This window comes from Dendrobium catenatum, unplaced genomic scaffold, assembly GCF_001605985.2.
Source record: "Dendrobium catenatum unplaced genomic scaffold, ASM160598v2 fragScaff_scaffold_898, whole genome shotgun sequence".
NCBI lineage: Eukaryota > Viridiplantae > Streptophyta > Magnoliopsida > Asparagales > Orchidaceae > Dendrobium > Dendrobium catenatum.
The window spans coordinates 1,671,114-1,691,231 of NW_021319360.1; the positions used below are offsets into that span (position 1 = coordinate 1,671,114).

At 33.4% G+C, this 20,118-nt stretch overlaps 2 protein-coding genes across 3 annotated transcripts in view; one reads left to right on the forward strand and one right to left on the reverse strand.

Moving 5' to 3' along the window:
• The window catches only part of LOC110110488 (NAP1-related protein 2-like), a 23,719-nt gene extending 10,921 nt beyond the window's left edge, over positions 1–12,798 (forward strand). For both annotated transcript variants that reach the window (XM_020841987.1, XM_020841988.2), the window contains exons 7-9: positions 6,377–6,437; positions 11,787–11,840; positions 12,362–12,798. In XM_020841987.1, coding sequence (XP_020697646.1) covers positions 6,377–6,437; positions 11,787–11,840; positions 12,362–12,415 — 169 coding nt within the window. In that variant the 3' untranslated portion in view covers positions 12,416–12,798. The remainder of the gene's footprint in view (positions 1–6,376; positions 6,438–11,786; positions 11,841–12,361) is intronic.
• Positions 12,799–18,409: 5,611 nt separating this feature from the next.
• On the reverse strand, positions 18,410–19,015 carry LOC110110564 (UDP-glycosyltransferase 88B1-like). Its single transcript, XM_020842093.2, has one exon. It carries the CDS (start codon positions 19,013–19,015, stop codon positions 18,410–18,412), a length of 606 nt encoding a protein of 201 aa, XP_020697752.2.
• Between the last annotated feature and the right edge of the window lie 1,103 nt (positions 19,016–20,118).

The following is a 20,118-nucleotide window of genomic DNA, read 5'->3' on the forward strand; positions in this document are numbered from 1 at the left end:
AAAGAGAGAGATTATAAGTAAATTTGAGCCATTGGGACTTGTGATCACAAGCTCCAAATCTAAAACAAACAACAAAAACATCAAAGCCTTATCCCACTACGTGGAGTGTGCTACATGAATCCTTTTTCTCCATTGTGTCATATTAAAGTCAATTCTCGTTTAAATCTATAAAGAAAGGTCATTCCTAATATTTTCTAACCTAGTTTTTTAGGTCTACCCCTACCTTTCTAACATAATTCAACTCTAATACGTCTACTCCCTAACGCGGGTCATCGAAGGCGCCGTTTTCATGTGACCAACCATCTAAGGCACTTATCTCTAATCTTATCTTCTAACTGGAGCTACTCCAACCTTTTCACATTATATGCTCATTTCGTATCCTATCTCTAGGGTAAAAGCACTCATCCACCTGAGCATCCTCATCTCTGCCAACATTAACTTAGTATTTGCTTCTCTTTTAAAGCCAACATTCGGTACCATGAAGCATTGCAGGCTCACAACCTCTTATAGAATTTCCCTTAAGTTTGAGGGATACATTTCTATCCATAACAAAGCCGATGCATTCCTCCACTTCAACATCCAACTGAATTCTGCTGATAATATCCCCATCTACTCACACCATCACTCTGACAATAGATCCAAGATATCTAAAACTGTACTCTTATTAATGACTTGATCGCCAAAGTCACATCCCCTCACTAGTTATTACTACTAAAATTATACTCCATATATTCCGTTTTAGATCGACTCAAGCGAAAACCTTTTAGATTCTAAGGTTGACCTCCATAATTCAAGTTTACCTTCAACTCCCTCTCTAGTCTTATCAACAAGAAGATATCATCAGCAAAAAGCATACACCAAGGTACATCCTCTTGCAAATGTCTAGTGAGACATCCATGACTAAGCAAAAGATATGGGCTTAAGGCTGATCCTTGATGTACAACGAAATGGAAAATACTTGGTCAATCCTTGTGTTTGAACCAAGTAATAAGCTCTGCATACATATCTTTAATGATTTGAATATAAGCATTATTGATCCTTTCTTTTCAAGAACTCTCCATAACACTTCTCTTGGAACTTTATCAATGCTTTTCTAAATCATAAAATATCATTGTAGATCCTCCTTATTTTTCTCTATATTTCTCCATCAAACCTCCTTAATAAATGTACGGCTTCCATAGTCGACTCCTTGGCATGAATCCAAATTGATTTTGAGAAACATTAGTATCACGCCGCAACCCTAGCTCCATAACTCGCTCTCATAGTTTTAAAGTATGACACATTAACTTAATACTCTATAATTCGCACAATTTGTGCATCACCTTTATTCTTAAAATAGGAATTAACACACTCATTCTCCACTCATCTGGCATTTTTTAGTCTTCAAAATAGTATTAAAAAGTTTAGTAAGTCAAATGAAAATTCCTTCGTACTCCTAACATTTCCACACCTCTATTGGAATATATCAGTCCAACAGCTTTTCCACCCTTCATTTTCTTTAAAGCCTCTCTAACTATTCAGTTTTACTAATACGCATAAAAAACATAATCTTTATTTTCATTTAGGGTGCTAAGGTCACTAATAGTCAATCTTATTTTCACAATCTTCATTAAAAAGTTTAGCAAAATATCTCATCCATCTTTGTTGAAATATCATCTTCTAAAAAAAAGTATTTTCTAATCTTCATCTTTATATACTTCACTTGAACTAAATCCTTATTACTCCTATCTCTTTTGTTTGCTAACTTATACATTATATTTCTCCTCTTTAGTATCTAATCTATTATATAATCACTAAAAGCTTGCCTTTGCATCGCATATTACTTTCTAGCATCCTTACGAGCCACTTTATATATTTCCTAATTATCATAATTTTAAAATTAACCAATTTTTATAACAAACTTCTTATTTTTAATTTTTTCTAGCACATTAGGATTCCCACCACACTATTTTACTATTATGAGCTTTTCCCTTTGATACTCCAATGACATCTTTTGCAATATTCTTATACACTAACAACTTTTTCCCCATAATATTAGCATTACTCTCATGCACAGACAAAATCTTAAAATCTAAAATCTTATTTCCAAAAATATTTTTGTTAAAAATTCTTTAAATGCCCCATTTAATCCTAGAAAATTGTTTTACTTTATTTTTTATTTTATTCCCTTTATCTTAAAGTCAAAAACTAATAATCGATGTTGGGTACATAAATTTTTACTCAGAATAATTTACAATCTTTGCAACTAAACGATTTAATTTTCTAATAAGAAAATAGTCAATCTGGTTGTATTATATCCATTTTTATAAGTGATGAGATGCTCATTCTTTTCTTAAATAAAGTATTAGCAATTAAAAAATCACAAGCTAAACAAAAATCCAATATGGTCTTACCAGCGCCCCCCCGCCCGCGCCCCCGCCCCGCCCCCCCGCCCCCGCCCGCTTCATTCGCGTTCAAATCCATGGTCAGGGGGTGAATTGGTAATTTTAAAATTACTCTTAGATTTTAAAATTTGAAATCGATTGATTCAAAAAGAAAGTTAATTAAAGTTTCATAAATAAAACTTTTCAACCACAGAATTAAAAACTTGTAGTAAGTAAGTAGTGGAAATTAAAATGATATAAAGATTTATAGTGGTTCGGTCAAACACAACCTACATCCACTCCCTGAAGACTCACTCTTTAGGTATTACACTATTAATAAAATGATTCTCCTTTTGCCCCCACAGTATGGCAGAGAAGCCTTTACAAAACTCTCTTCCATCTGTCCCCAGTGCGGTAAAGAACCATTGTCCTTTCACACCCTCCAAGTGTAGGCAGAGAACATTCATCCCTTTACACCCTCCAACTATAGGCAAAATACCTTTGACTATTCACACTCTCCAAGTGTCCATAGAGAACCGTCATCCTTTCACACCCTCCAAGTGTTGTTAAAGAACCATGGACTATTCACACTCTCCAAGTGTTGGTAGAGAACCGAATCTTCTTCAAAGATCTCCTCATGAGTAATCTAGAAAGATAAGAGGAAGAGTGAAAAATATAAATTACATAGAGATCCTTATATTTGAGTAACTTTGTGAACCCTTCACACTCCACTAGCAAGAAATCTCTCTCAAACACTCTCTCACACTCTCTCCTTTAATTGCTCCTGAAAAATCATCAAGTAAAGATTTTTACGTCAGTTTATAACTGACCTTTTATATAAAAGACACAAAAAACCATCCAGAAAACTAAATTTTTTAATTTTGAGTGTACATGATCATACAGTACGATCAGGTTTCATATGTATAAATAGTTCAAATACTATTACATATGAACCTATTATGATTCATTATGAAATCATTTAATACCTGCTCATCATCCGGTACGAACTAAGTTCATCCAGGATGAATAGTTAGAAATTTTCAAAATTCGTTTATATGAAACATCGAGATGAAATGGGACCTCGCATTTTCATACACTGTAAGGCATGTACGAACTGGGTTCGTACAGTATGATCCATACATAGAAAAATTATTTTTATGCGACCTGGAACCCGAGAAGATTGTACTCATGAAAGCATATATGAACTGGGTTCATACAGTATGATCCATAATTAAAAAAATTATTTTTACTTGACTTGGAACCCGAGAAGATTGTACGAGTTGGAGTAGCTCCAGTAGAAGATAAGATTAGAGAAAGTCGCCTTAGATGGTTTGGTCACATAGAACAGCGGCCTTGCGATGACCCGGTTAGGAGAGTAGAGGTATTAGATTTGAATTATGTTAAGAAAGGTAGGGGTAGACCTAAAAAGACTAGGTTAGAAAATATTAGGAATGACCTTTCTTTATTAGATTTAAACGAGAATTTGACTTTTAATAGGACACAATGGAGAAAAAGGGTTCATGTAGCCGACTCCACGTAGTGGGATAAAGGCTTGATGTTTTTGTTGTTGTTGTTGTAGATTTGGACCTTGTGATCACAACCCAATGGCTCAAATTTACTTATAGTTAAATCTGGCGGTTTTGAAAAACCAGTGCTGGTTCTCCAGTTTGAGGGTCGACTGCTGGTAATTTGTGGTTCGCAGGCGGTTCAAAGCTAATACAGTTATACAAGCAAACCGAACCGGTCAGCTGGCCGATTCCCGGTTCGACCTGTTGAACCAGTTGTTCCGGGCCTGTTTTGATAACCTTGCTATATATTATTGATACTTTTGAGGAACATCTAATTTGGATAGTTTTGAAGAAATTTTTAATCCTATTTCCTTTCAATCTCTTCTAAACTATTTTCTTTCCTCTTGAGAGGCTTGGAGATTATTTTTATTTATTGAATGAGGGTGTATTTAGAGTCATTATCTTCATGTACCCTCTCTTGGGCTAGAAACCTCGTGCTTTTTTTCAATTTTGAAAACTAAAAGTGATGAAACTTGGAAGCTTAGAATGAGTGGATAAAATAATGAGAGATAGATTTTTGAAAAAATAGATGGAAATTTGGAAAGTAAGATAGACCAACAAAAGAATATATTTAATACATTTTCTTAAACTGCTAATTAATGATCTATATTTAATCAAATTTTAATTAAATAATATACGAGCTATCATTGAACTTAATATTAAGCGTTTAACAAATATAAATTTATTTGTGAATATAAAAAATAAATTGGGTCATATTCAATTTTGGTTCATTTAGCCTTTGAATTTTTAAAGAGTTAATCTTGAACTTGAATGAGTATTAATTAAGAAAATTTGAGTTTTTTATTAAGTGTATTTGTTCATTTACAACCCTAGAGATGACATGCACCGCCACTAAGAAAAAGAGATTTTTCAACTTGATGGACTTCATCCATTGTGTTAAGGACTTCATTTGATTTAATGGCAATGCAAGATTGATTTCTCTTATCGAGGGTTCAGACATAACAAGAGTTTGATGTCTTAATGAAATGTTGTCCTATACATGCCAAAAGATGACCTAGTTATATGTGTATATCATGTAACAGGGGCCCTTAAAGTTGAAGTTAATGAATTAGCAATTAATATTTAGAAATGTATGGAGAACTTACATCGACAAGTATAGGATGTGACAATTATGTGTCTAATGATAAGGATTAGGAGATCGATTGAGAGACGTGTCTGGGCAGATGAAGTCAAGCATATTTGCTAATGTTTGCCAGACAATGTTGTTTGACAAGTGGGTAGACAGATAGATCCTGAGATGGTGGTGAATTCAACATATATTTGATGTGGGTCACCATGTTTTGATGAGATGAGTGGAGCCTGATGAGCCAATTTATCCTTGATGTATGTATTGTTGCAATATATATGGATTGTAATGATTCAGCACAGAAAATGAGACGTTATAATTATGTAATTGCTGCATATAAGCAATCAAATTAGGATTGTGGCAATAAATAAAAATTCCCACTAATGGCTTAGGTGTTTTATCAACTCAGTACATTTAATGAGGGGATAAATGATAGGAAATACTTGATTTCAAGTATTTCCTATTCACTTTCTAGCAAATCTCCAAGCAAAACTGCTGTTCACAGCAGAAAAACAGCAAAACAGGGAGAATTCTGGGAAATTCAGCGAGAAAATTTGAGAAAAATCTTGTATTTTACTAGTAGATGCAAGGAAAATAGCAAAGATACAAGGATCCTCTATTCGAGAGGAGGATCGCACTCTCCCAATCTCTAGAATTCGATCTAGAGCCCTAGCTACCAAAGAAGAACAAGAAATCTCTTACAAAATATGACATAACCCTAATCCTCCCTTTTCTCCCTACTTAATGCATACAATTCAAATCTAATACAAAAGGATCTAATTGCCCTTGCTTCTCCTCCTTTTGGCTCCAAGAAATTATTTGAATCTCACGTGGACCCCATGGTTTTCTCCTCCCTTGAGCCCGCCGGCCTCCTTCGGTAAAACAGCGGGACCGGCCCAAGGGTTTGGGCCGGCTGGACCGGTTCATAGAGGACCGGTCTAACAATAAACCACTTATAAGCATGCATAATAGGTGGGAAGAGGTCTTCTTGAACCATCATGTTAAGTGTAAACTTGGTCGCTCAAATTGTGAATTAATAATTTCATGGATGAACAAACATTGAGCATTTGTAGTCATTCTCAAAAAAATTGATTGGAACTTACAGGGTTCTGAGGAATTTTTTATTTTGGATCTTTTATGGTTCTAAATAAAACCTTTGAGGAATACAAGATTCAAAGCACATTGTATGATCAAATTAAATTAGTTTCCTCTCAATTCCTATATTTGCGATATTGTAATCAATTATTGATTTGTTGTTTCATTTATTGTCTTTTTTTCCAATCATTTATGGAAATTATTTTGCTTAATTGCCCTATATATGATGCTTGCTTATTGATTAAGAGTACCATCTGTTACAGTCTCTTTAAGTGGCTTAGCAGAACAGAACAAATTCCTATTTCAGCTGCCACAAATGATAAGGTAAACATAAGATAATTCCTTTTTCAGTTTGACATGTTTGAATTCGTTTTGTTCTCATTTTATATTTGTTTTAGCTTTTCTTTTTCTTTTTCTTTTTTTTTTCTTTTGGTTTTATTTTCAAAAAACATGTTTTGAAAATTCTACTTATTTCTTAAAATAAGGTTTTGATATGAAAATTGAAAACAAAACTGTTCTATATCTAGTTGTCATAATTTAGCATTTAAGCTAATTATTCTGAATTACCATCATAGTTTTAAATTAATTATTAGTTTCTTATGTTAATAACAACATAAGTAAATACATAATTAGATAGTCAAAATATAGTTTAAAATTGTTTTAATTCTTAATGGTTTATTTAATTATACCATGGTAAATGATCATAAATAAAATTTTCTTATACTATAATGATCATAATTAGAAAGGTAGAGGTAGACCTAAAAAGACTTGGTTAGAAAATATTAAAAATGATCTTTTTTTATTAGATTTAGATGAGAATTTGACTTTTAACCGGACACAATGGGAAAAAAGGATTCATGTAGCCAAACCCACATAGTGGTACAAAGACTTGATGTTGTTGTATAATGATCATAATTAAAACCCTGATGAATTCCTAACTAATCTAGGCAAATATTTTTTCACCAATTACTATGGTTATTAATTAATTATTTGTTCTAATCATAATTTCATAAAAATATACTAATTACGAATTAACAGTTTATTTAATTTTATTATAAATTTTTGTTTGTTACTAATTACGATGGTCAATTACTTCACAATTTATTGCCTTAAGCTTAATTATTTATTATTAAATGTTAAGAAAATTGAATATTTCTTAATTAAAAACTTTTTTATTTTATATTTTAATCTAAGCCTAAACAAATAGGTGATTACCAATTATTATGGTTTATTAATCAAGTAACTAACGATATTAACTTGGTTATCATGATTAGGTATTAATAAAACTTAATGATCATAATTAAAACCCTGATTATTCTTTTATTAGATTTAAGAAATAGTTGATAAGAATTATTTTAATTGATTATTAAATGACTTAATCATCACATATTTAATCAAAATTACATGTTTATACCCTTGTTATCTTAGTTACCGTACTAAATAATAACTAGCTAATCTTATTTATATTTAATTAATAAGCATAATTAATATTCTTTTTGCTTAAATAATCTCACTAATGAGAATAATACGTGTTTTCAAAACAATTGAAAGCACCATTACAGGTTTTTGCACGATTTCAATAAACATAACCCATTTTTGTTTCCAGTCATCAAATATAATTTTTCACTAAGTACCTTCCCTTGGAGATAGATGTTATTTGGCTGGATTAAGTGGTTAAGTTGTCCTGAGTGTCTTATGGAGATCCTAGGTTTGAGTTATGGAAAATGTCTTCGTAAATGGAAGGGTAGGGTGTAAGCAAAAGCGTGCACCTAACTTATGCTATGAAAGCATCAACCTAGGAACAAGAATAACGAGCCGCAATGTGACAATAAAAAAGCTCAGGCACTGTAAAAGAAAATACTAAAATTTCTGTGGTTCAACATAAATATGCCTACATCCATAGAGAAGGAGAGAGGTTATCCTTTAGTTAAAAAATAAAAATTGTGGTGTATAATAGATGGAAACTTACCAGCGCTTTTCAGTATCCGAACTTACCCTCACTTAACAAAGAAAAGAAAAGCCTTAAATCTCTCAAGATAAATAGGAGATAAATACTAAAGGAGAAATATCCAAAAGAATTTTTTTTTTTTTTGAAAAAACCACGGCGGAGCCTATTCATTAATAAGGATAAAAATTACAAGTCTTTAAAAGATCATAAGCTCACTAAAATAACATCATTTGAAATAAAACTTACGAGCTTTAAATCAAACTAAATACATAAGATAAAAAGCAAAGCAAAACAAAAGATAACAACAAAGAAGCATCATCAAACTCCAATTGCACCAAAAGCAATAACTCTCTAGCAACCGTCCACAATGAGCATCCAACCTACATGGATCGAAGTCCAGAAAAGAAAGAAACAACCTGCACATAACATGAATAGGAATACGAGGATAGGAGAGAAATTCCTCCCCCATAAATAACACCAAGGCCAAGCAAAACCGACTAGCATAACTCAAAAATAAGTCCGTACCCCAAGGCAAACCAAACAACCACTCTCATAACACAACCCCCAACTCACAATTGAAAAAGACTTCAATAAAAATCACTTGCTAAGCAAAAAACAAGCCACACCAAGAAAACAGTTACTTTTAAGATTTTCTCCTCCGACGTTTACTGACACGCGAGAAAGCTTTATCAACAACCTGACAAACCTTTAATCCGTATAAATCTTGAAGAGACTCAACTTGCTCATCACTAATATCATCACCACCCACACTAGATGATGAAAGGAGATACAACATCCCGACCCGAATACCCGGAATAGTTAACACCTAAATTAGAAACAAATTGAGCAATCAAACCTTTAGGGGACATAACCACTATAGGAACCTCAACAAGGGGCCCAGGTTTCGCATGTCCTTCAGTCATAGGCGAAATCACATCACCAGTAGCCCCAACAAGAGGGCGAAACCGGCCCCTCTAAAAGAATAGGTGAAACCACAAAATCAAACGAAGTAGAACAAATTTTAGTTGCTCTTGCCACCACACCATCCCCCTCCATCTCCACATTCGACAAAGCCAATGCACAACCCCCTACATCATCAGAGCTAAACAATGGCACATCTGCCGTCTCTTGGACATTAGCAAGAGGCGAAATAAAACCACAAGAACTATGAAAAACAGCACCACATTGATCCTAAGATAAAGCAGATCACATGATCTCATGCACCACATTATTAAGCAAAGGATAAACAACACCATTATTATCTTGGGCACATATAAGATCTTGATTTTTCTTCATATCACCTTGAGCCACCCCACCATAAACATTGGCAAAGGCAATATTAAGACCCTCTAGATCATGTGTAGAATGAACATTTGGCACGATCCCCTCCTTGACAGGAGGAACAGCACTCAGATTTGAATAAAGGATCGGGCAACAATCCTTTGAATGACTCAAAGTTTTACAATGAAAGCAATACGAAGGAAACTCTTCCATATCAACCGATTGAACGTAACCCATAGACTCCGAACCAAGCTAGACTTTAGAAGTATATCATTTAGTAACATCTAATTCCACTAATATGTGAGCCACAAAAGGTCTAGAGCCATTAGTAGTCGCATTATCCATTCTCAAGGGCCTACCAAACAGCAAACCCAAGCCATGAAGAATGCTGGGGAAGAAAAGATGAGGGCGCAAATAGGGGAAGAGACCCAAATGGGGACTATGAGAGACTCCACATTTATGTCAAAATGTGGAGTCTATTTAAAAAGCTTCATGAAGCAGTTGTTAACGAAGTAGGAGCGAAGAGAGAAAACCCTACAGTAATCTAAGTCATTGACAAGCTTAATCAACACATTTTTAGGGTTCAACAAAGTAACCGAGAATTCACCAACAAGCTTTAGATTAAAGAAAAATTTGCGAATCGTATCAAGGGGCGGGCGACGGCCCGGAAACTTCCCAACTAAAGCAAACTCGAAGGGCATTGCAAGAGAAATCATTTCCTCATCAGAGATTAACAAAGCCGGCATATCATGGTGGGAAGACACTTTGAGTGGGGGAAAGTCCGACGAAGCCGACTCACCGGATATAATATCTCTAAAAGACCTAGATTTAACCTTCCCATCCAAAAACCCGGTATCCTTTAACCTATTCACAGCCATAGGAAGGAAAACTACAAAGAAACCCAAAGAGATTTAGGGAAGAAAGGTTACCCAACTGAAGCGGCAGTTGGGAGAGGAGAAACCCTAGGCACCGCAACTCGACTGACATTTTTTTTGGTAGCCTGATGAAGATGCTTATCCAAAAGAAAGAGTTAATTAAATACTATAAATTGCCCAGCTCAAATTTCAAAACTATCTATTATCTAACTTATTTTCATGTATAAATATTGAGTTAATACCTAATAAATTACCCATCTCACTCCCATGCTTTCACACAAGATAGTTAATACCTACTTCACCCTGTGATTTGTATATGGATATAAAGTCATTACCTTACAAATCTTTACCTTGACTCAATGTTTTGGCAATACCTAGTTCTCCTTATGACTTCTCTCCAAGTCGAGCGATGTTAGCTACCGAAGCTCAAAATGGATCACCACCATGCAATCTAATTGCGTCAAGCTTAAATGCCACGTGAGTTCAGTACCCATGAGAGACTTGTGTGATATAAATATTGCACTTTAAAATAAGATCACTAAACTAATTGTGCAGTTGTTATTAAATTTTCCGACATGTGAAATAGACATCGCCTGGCCTTAAATGCTGCAATGGTACAATTTACCATTGACAAATTATGCAATGCATGATTAATTCTCCCGATAATCTCAAAGTATTCCCCTCAACTTGTCTCTATTTTTTGGGAATTTTTCCTGTATCTTGAAAGCTAACTCTTCTGTTACGTAATAAATTGCATTGCTTCACCAGGATTGTGCCTAACTTTATGTTATTACGGAGTCAAGTTATATAGATAATACATAAACTTATATGGTTCAACTTAATTATGCTTATGTTCATGGGAAAGAATAGAGATTTCAATCCACAAAGAAAACACAAGCAGAGTAGGCAATAAAAAGGTACTCGCCAATCTTTTCTAAATCTATAGTATAGCCTCTCTCAACTGTGAAAAGAGAATTCCCAAGTTTCTCATGACAAGTAAAATAAAATAAAATAAAATTCGGAGAGATAGTTTGCAAGTGTATTAAACAATTACAAAAAAGTGCTCACTTAAGTATTCATCAAAATGGTACATTGGTTTATCAACATGATACTTCTATCATAAATGAACTTGTGATTGTTTTCTTTCCCCATTCTCTTTCTTATCCAATCCTTCTCAGATCTTTGATGAAAACTCAGACTACTTCAACTTATATAACCAACAAATCTATAGAAATCTACCTAATTTATCCAAAATCACTTAACCCGTTCCAAATTTACACATAATAAATTGGATACATCCCTCATCATGTGATATATATATATATATATATAGGGTTAATACTTAATATAAGACTGTACAACCCCCCTTACAAAAACCAATATTAGGAAGATCTACATGCACTATTTTTTAATATTGAAAAAGTAAAAAGAAGCTATTCAAAAGAAGCCGCACTTTGTGATAAATTTCTCATCCTTCGTTGCTTTCAATTGGAATAATGTATTTTGTAGTAGCATTTCCGATATAAAAAGCTTTTGCTCGTATCTTGAAAGAAAAATGCATTCGTACAGGTTGCTTATGCCATCAGAGAATGCTTATGGCCCAATCCTCTCAAATATATCATTGTGAGTTTGCTTCTTCTTATAATTTATTCCTTCTATTTTCTTGTTAATATATTATTTATTAAAGTTCTTTTTTTTACATGATCATCTTTCATGAAGTCGTGTACTTTTCGCTCGACTAGCGTAGAGCTTAATAGAGAGATTGGTAGGAAAATAGTTGATAATGTGTTAGAACTTTTTTTTCTAAATTTATGATGTTTGAATCTATTATTGTTGTCAAAGCTTTGTGCAACTGAGTTGCAATTTCTATGATAATATCTACATGATCATTTAATGTTGCTTAAAATTTTCAAGAAATTACTTGAAGTGAAATTGCAAATACAAATTTACTAAATGTCTTGATTTGCTTGTTTTTTTTTCCCCCTGGCATGAAGCTTCTTATGCCATGTAGTTGACGGTAAATCAATTGATAGAGAAATTGTGTCCATTCTACTCGATCAAACTAATGATCAAACATTAGTTTCCATAATATAATATTATTACCATGTAAATTTGAATTGAGTTACCCTTTTCTCTATTATCAGGAGAACAGCTTGGAGGGTGAAGGAGGCGCGCAAAATGTCCATGAAGAGTGTTGACAATTTGATGAAATTGAGGAACGGGACGATGAAGGGGGTGAAAGCTGATGCTGGAGGAGGTGAATTTTCAGATTGGGACTTTGAATAATATTCTATATTCCCTTACATAGCAATCCATCTTTGATTTTGATAGTGTAATTAAATTTTAGTTGTTGCAAGGTCTGCCATTAGCCACCTGTCTTGTTTTTCTTTTTCACTTTTATTTTCGAAGTCAGCAAAACATACCTTTTAAGGGCATTAAGAGACCTTTGTTTCTCCAAAGAGCCTGCATTTGGCTGGACCAGTCTAACAATCCTCCTCTCAAATTGAGGATCAACTGTATCTTTGTGTTTTCCTTTGGTTCCTCATCAATTTTCATATAGTTTTGCTGTTTTTCTCTTGAATTTGTTAGAGTTTTATGATGAAATATTGCTGAAATATTAAAATTGATAAGTTCCGCTTGAGTTACACAAATATTTACTATCAACTTTTAAGTTTTTTTTTTTTTTTTTTTTAAGTTATTTTTTTAAAAGAGTTGCAGGAATTTTTTTTTTCTTGTCAGACGCTTGAATGTGAAAAATGAATAAATAAACCCCGACTGGATATTATTTTGGCTTGACATGCTGTACCAAGTGCCTGTAGTTTTAGAAGTAGCTAATTTCTACATTTATTTCCCTTGAAGCTTGTCCATTTTCTAGGAAAATTGTAGTATCATAATATTCAGATAAAAAAATTATTAGAATTATTTTTAAAATCTTTAAAACTTTTTTAAAATGATTATATATACATCTTAACTATATTTAAGTGTTTGAAGTTTATTGTTATTAAAATTTTAATCAGATAATTTGACAGTACCTTTTTTCTCCTATTCTGCTCTAGACGAAGGTTCTCCATGTCACCATCTCTTCTTATTTATTATTCTGTGCCGAAGGTTTGAAGTAAATATAGTATAACAATCTGTCATATTTTACCGAGCATAGTTAATTTATATCTGCATAAAAAATATCACAACAACCAAAACTAAGACGATTGGATTCTTTCATTTTTCTCCTGGTATAATCAGCAACAATTATGGCTTAATGGCTCATCAATGGACATGAAAGGCATTGATCTACAATGGTGATGGAATTCTAATCTTGATAGATCATAAAAAGTTTATCTTGATCGGCACGAATCTCGACACAAAATTAAGTTGAAATTTTCTAAAATTGAATTTGGGACCATATGAATTATGATTTCAGCAAATTTATAGTCAGACTAAACGTTTCGAAAAGAGGAACCCAATGACACCAAATTTGACTCAATACGATTTTGAATGGCCCAAATAGAATACCCGAAACGCATTCGGAAGGTTCAAACTACAAATTGGATGACCAAACGATTTCTAAATAGTCAAGTCAATCAGCTCGATGAGATGAATTCAACTAGTCCAAGTTCATCAAATTATGACATAATGAAAGCGCTCAAATACTTGTTAAACAGTCTATAATCAAGGGAGGCAATATATGTTATTCATTCAAAACATTCTCAAATGCTCTTAATCTTCTCCCTATTTATTGTCAAAGCTACTCCCAAAAAATTATAAATAGATCCCTCATTCTTCATTGAGGGGAGACCAAGCAAGGAAGAAAAAGAAAAGAGGAGAGGAAAAGAAATTTGTGATCTCTCTTTCCACCAAGCTCCTCCTCTCGACCACCGACTTTTGTCGGGCATTCGTCCGCCATCAATTATCATCAGAATTACACCCAGTCACCAATTTTTTACAGGATTTTCTTCCAACCACTAACACCGACTACGATCTTTTCGATGTTCGTCGCTCTCCAACTACGGTTCTTAGGATCACTTTCACATTACTATGGTCTTTTCGACTTATGTCGCCCGAGTATGATCTTTTCAACCTCAATTGTCTGCCGACTACAGTCCTTTCGGACCTCCAACGCAAGATAACGGTCATTCTGACCTCCATCGTCTGTTGACTATGATCCTTCAAACCACCGTTGTTAGACTACAATCTTTTCAACCTACGCCGCCCGCCAGCTACAATCCTTCTGCCCTCTGTTTCCCACCAATGATGATCCTTCTATCCTCCATCGCTAGCCACGATCTTTCCGACTTTCGTCGCCCGCTGACTGCAGTCCTTTCGGACCTCCATCGCCAGATAATAATCATTATGACCTCCATAGACATACTACGATCTTTTTGATCTCCGTTGCCCAACTACGGTCTTTCTAAGCACCGTCGCCCGCCAACTATAATTCTTCTGACCTCCATCGTTGACAACAATCTTTCTTACCATAATCGCATGTCGACTATGATCCTTTCGGACCTTTGTCGCCAGATAACAGTCCTTCTAACCTTTGTCATCAGCTAACTATGGTCCTTCCTGCCTCCGTCATCAGATAAGGGTCCTTCTAACCTCCATCGCTTGCCAACTATTGTCTTTTTGACCTCCGTCACCAGACTATGACCTTTTCGACCTCAGTCATCTGCTGATTATGGTCCTTCCAACCTCTATCACCTGAAACCATTTTTCCGACCTCTGTCGCCCGCCGATTACGGTCCTTCCGACCACCATCACCTGACTACGATCCTTCCAACGTCCGTCGCCCGTTGACTATAGTCCTGCCGACCAAACAACATGTCAATACCGATTTGTCCAATTTCCACCGCGTAATGCACTCTATATGATGTATATTTTCTACATTAAGCCTATGCCTTCCCTTAAATGAAGGGTCTCATTTATAATCGACTGTAATAATGGATTCATTTAAACTGGGCCAAGCCCTGTAGTTTTTTTCCATTTTAGGGGTTTCTACGTAAAAACTCCGGTGTCTCTTATGAACGATACACCATTTTCTTTTATCTGATTATGTGTTGGGTCTTCGTACAAAACTAAGACGTTAAGTTTTATATTTCTATATCACCACAGATATTTGAGGATGCAACAAATCTAAGACAAATGTTATGTTCGATCAATTTTATCACGCTGTGGTATGTATAAAAATGCATGACAAACTTTTTGAAAAAAAAGAAAATAAATAGGTCATACTCCTAAAAAATAAATTGTCCAATCAAACTTATGAGTCACTTCTATTTTTATTTTATAAGTATTTCATTTATTCATTTCATCATGTATATATGTGATATGAGTTTTGTGCAATTTTATTTTGTTTGTATGGTATCTCTAAATCAATTGCATTTCTCCCTAGTACTTGCTATTGTTCCTTTTTAGTCGCCATGTCTCCAGAGTTTTCGGAAGATCTGAGAAGAAAAATAAAATTGAGCTGCACAAATTTTTTTTTTTTTTTTTAACTTAGGGAAATCATCCAATAAAAGTATTGTATATTGCATTACTAGCTTAAATTTTTTTTAATATAAAGAGTCTTATTCTAGAAAAAAAGAATTGCTTAAGGGTTCATTATGGAGGATTATTAATGAATGTTGAATGAAATATTAAACCCTTTTGCTCCTCCCATATGAGTAAATGTTGTTCGTAGCTGTGTATAGTTAATTCTGAGCAAAATCTTTTATTTTCTACATCCATCTTATTAATGATGGAATAAGTATTTTATATAGATGTTTATTTAGGTACTTATGAGCAATATCTTTTATTTTCTATTTATACACAACTGTATATAACCTTCTAAATGGAGAATTAAAGTTGCAAATATGATCTAAATTAAAATATTAAATATAATTATCTTTTATATAGTATAAATTTTAAAATAAAAAAAAGGTTAAATTAAATTAGAAATTTATAAAATCTAGCTGTAAAAGTCTTTTTTATAGGATTTACTTGATAATTTAATATATTTCTAATAATTTGATTTATTATGCAGTATAAAATAAAATCATAATTTTATAGAAATTATTATATTATAAATATAATAAATATGTTTTTTTTAACTTTAATGAATAATAGTTCTCTTTATTAATCATTACTTAGATAGGGGTTTCAGCAATTAATTAGATGATAATATTAATAAAAATAAAATTTTGTAAAAATTACATCTAAAAAATACCCCACAAATACTAACAAAATCACTTGGCTATAATATATTTATCATCAAAATCAGATGAATGAAATTTAAATCATAATTTAAAAAAATAATATTTAATTAAAATGCAACAAACTAACCCAAAACAGCCATTATATTTTATGCATGAATATGCCATGCTCTTGGTATTGTTTTAACTTTAATGTGCTGCTATGCATTTGGATAATTAAGATATCATACAAAAGAAAATTCTTTTTCAAATTGAATATTATCTAGTAAGTAGTAAGAAACAAGAATAGATTAATCAAGAATATATACAATATATTAAATTTTAATTTTGAACATTATATGGACATAATTAAGGTTGATATAGAGTTGAAAATGCAATAAAATTAAAAGTTTGTATTATACTTAAAATAAAAAAAAATTCCCAAAAAATAAAAAAATAATTCAAGCCTCTTGCTTAATTCTTAATTTTAAAATTTTCATGAGGCTCCAATAAAAGTAATTTTTTGGCTGATCACATGAAGATGTTAAAAAGTGTTTTATTGATGAAAACATTTATTATGAAAAAAATTTGAGAAAATTATAATTTATGAATTTTTATTTTTGAGTTTAACCAAATTACAAGTTATGGCATAGAATTTTAATTTTAAGATATCATATCCAATCATTAAATGTTTTTTTTTTCTTTAAAACTTTTGAGATGAAGATATATTTTAAAATTGAAATCTTTCTTATTTAAGCTTAAAATTTTAATAAAAATACTTTTTCATTTCTATTTTACCGAGAAACTCTCTAAAATGGATCTCCTAATTATTTCAGCTCTGAAGAAAATTTTATCCTTTTTATGATTTAATATTATCTCATTATAACTATTGCATATTTGATTGATAAGAATTGGAAAATTTTTATAAAGAAATGAATTATTTTATCAGATCCATCATTTTGCTGAATCTATAGAAATTTGATATAAATTTAAACCTCATAAATTCTAAAAATTCTGTAAAATAATTTGTAACCAAGAGAAAATGAAATTTTCAGTATTACACCAAACATCCTTAATTGCCAGCGTCAATATTTAAGTATTGCCATATTTGCCGTCTAAATTTAGAGAAATTATCCTGTGCAGCCAGCGGATCATTCGGAGGAGAATCAAATGCGCACATTATCTAGTACACAGCTTATATAACAAAAATATAACATGACGTATACTGATTCGCCTCCAAAAACCATCCCGCGGAAAAAATTAATCGTAAGATCACTTTTGCCTGCTAGCAACGTATCGTCCATAAGATATATATAGTGGACTTTACAACAACGGCTTAGTAAGGACAAATCGGCAAGTCATATGTAAATCAACAAATATTGTTTCAACAAATGTCCACTGAAAGAAGATAAAACAACGTAATTTATTAAAAAAATTATTTCCTACGTTCCAAAGGGCAAGAAATTTTGAGAAGGATCATGCTTTAAAAATCATTTAAGAGAACAAGCATATATAATAGTAAATAAATTTAAAAAGGAGCATATTCGTGTACAGGAATTACATTTTTAAAGAAAATTCAAAGCAGTGTGCGTTTTCCAAGAAAATCGATCCCCATGTGTTTTCCTCTGAAAACGTGATACTTCACTGCATTTTCAAAGAAAATGTGATCATCAATCGGTGTTTTCCTCATAAAACGTAACTTCATTGTATTTAATGCAAACCGAACGTCCATTATGTTTTATTTGCATTTCATGCCGTTGGTTCAAGTGGGTGTGAAAATATCAGAAAAATATGATTTAAATTTGATTATAATACATAATTAATTCAAAATCTATTCTCAAATATTTAATATCTCCATTTTTTTAATTATGTTAAACATGATTTTAAACTTGTAAAAATTATATTATATATAAATATAATTTATATCAAATTAATTCACTTTTAATATAAATATTACATGGTGTAATTTTTTCTTAACTTCTACATAAATAAAAAATATATATATTTTTATATCTTTATTAACCTTATTTAAATTATTCCGGCTGACTTGGCAAGTCGCTCGTACTGAACGATCAGCGACTTGGACATCTCGCTGGTTCGATCGGCGACTCGCATCGGCATGTCCGAGGCTGGTATCGGACATGGAAAACTAGGGAAGTAGATAGGGGTGTCGCCGAGGTCCTTAAAGCTTGCGTTCAATTGATTGTCGAGAGTAGGGAGGTAGAGGAAGGCGGCGAGGAGGGAAGCGCTGGAGGAGAAAAAGAAGTAGCAGGGAAGATGGAGCTCGGCGGCGACTTCAAAGGCAGGATCGAAGAAGAAATCAAGGACGATTGCATGGGCAGATGAGGCGGAGAGGTAGTCCTTGAGGTGGGGGAGGGTGAGGTGAAAGTAGTCGAGAAAAATGGCGGATTCGGACTCAGAATGTGGGGAGACTGTGGGAAGGTGGTGGAAGGAAATGTTGTGGTGGGAGACGCGGGAGATGAAGGAGTTGATGGCTTTGGTTTCGATGGAGGGAAACTGGGAAATGAGGATGGTGATGGAGACGCCGCGGCAGGCCAAGAGCTTAGCCAACTCCACCATGGGGTGGAGATGGCCCATTGCGGCCAGCGGGAACATTACGATCTCCTTCCCCATTCGCTCGCCGGCCATACGTAAGGCTATTTCTTCCTTCAACATAAACTGGAATGACGATCTTGTTGTGGATTGGTGCCTTTTTATAGCCGTGGAACCCCCGCGCTCATAATAAACGCTCAAAGTGCAATAGGTCGCCCACGTGCTGCCAGCCAGTGATGTGGGTATCCTGTCAGAGTGCGAAGAAGCCACGTATACCAAAAAAAAAAAAAAACCAGGTGTTGCCTTTCAGAGATTTTCTCTTCATAAGCCGTTTGGAACAAAACTGAGATCATGGTAAGATCATGATTTTATGATCCAAAGATGAGTTTTTTTTTTATATAATTTTTAGTCAATTGAAGACAAATTCATGCACAATTATATAGATAAGTTTCAAATTTAAGACCTCTCCGTTTGATGTCAAAACCTGATTCAAAAGAATATGGTCATTAATAGTCTCGTTGGCAGTATTTGTAGCATTAAAGACCACCTTTCCCATCGAGGGGTTAGAAGATTTTTTTTTAGTTTCAGATGCAATTTGAAACATTCAGTAACAGCATGCCCATGAGTCTTACAATGAGAGAAAAAAACAGGCACTTTTTCAAACTCCATTTTTTATAAATAACAAAAAGCTTTAGAACCGACCCAAATTTTTTTCGCATGTTTCTTTGTAATATCAACTTCAACTAAAACCCTAGCCACATAAGGACGGGTCCTAGAAGCAGTTGCCTAATCGGTTTGCAGGGGACGGCCAAAAATCAAACCGAGAGCATGTAAAACTTTCACATTGAAAAAATGGAGACTAAGATGAGGAAAAATGAGATCCAAATAGGCACCATGGGGGATTCTTCTTTAACATCAAAGAAAGGAGTCCATTTAAGAATATGCATTTGACAATTAAGGATAAAGTAAGATATTCGAGCAAAAATACGACTATAATCTAAGTCATTAGATAGCTGAATCGCAACATGTTTAGAGTCCAACAGGCTAATGGAAAATAAACCCTAGAGTTTAAAACTACCGATAAAAGTACGAATCAAATCAAGATTCGGCCTACGCAGACCAATTTTACCAACAAAAGTAAATTGAATTAAGACTTCTCCATTTGATGTCAAAACATGATTCGA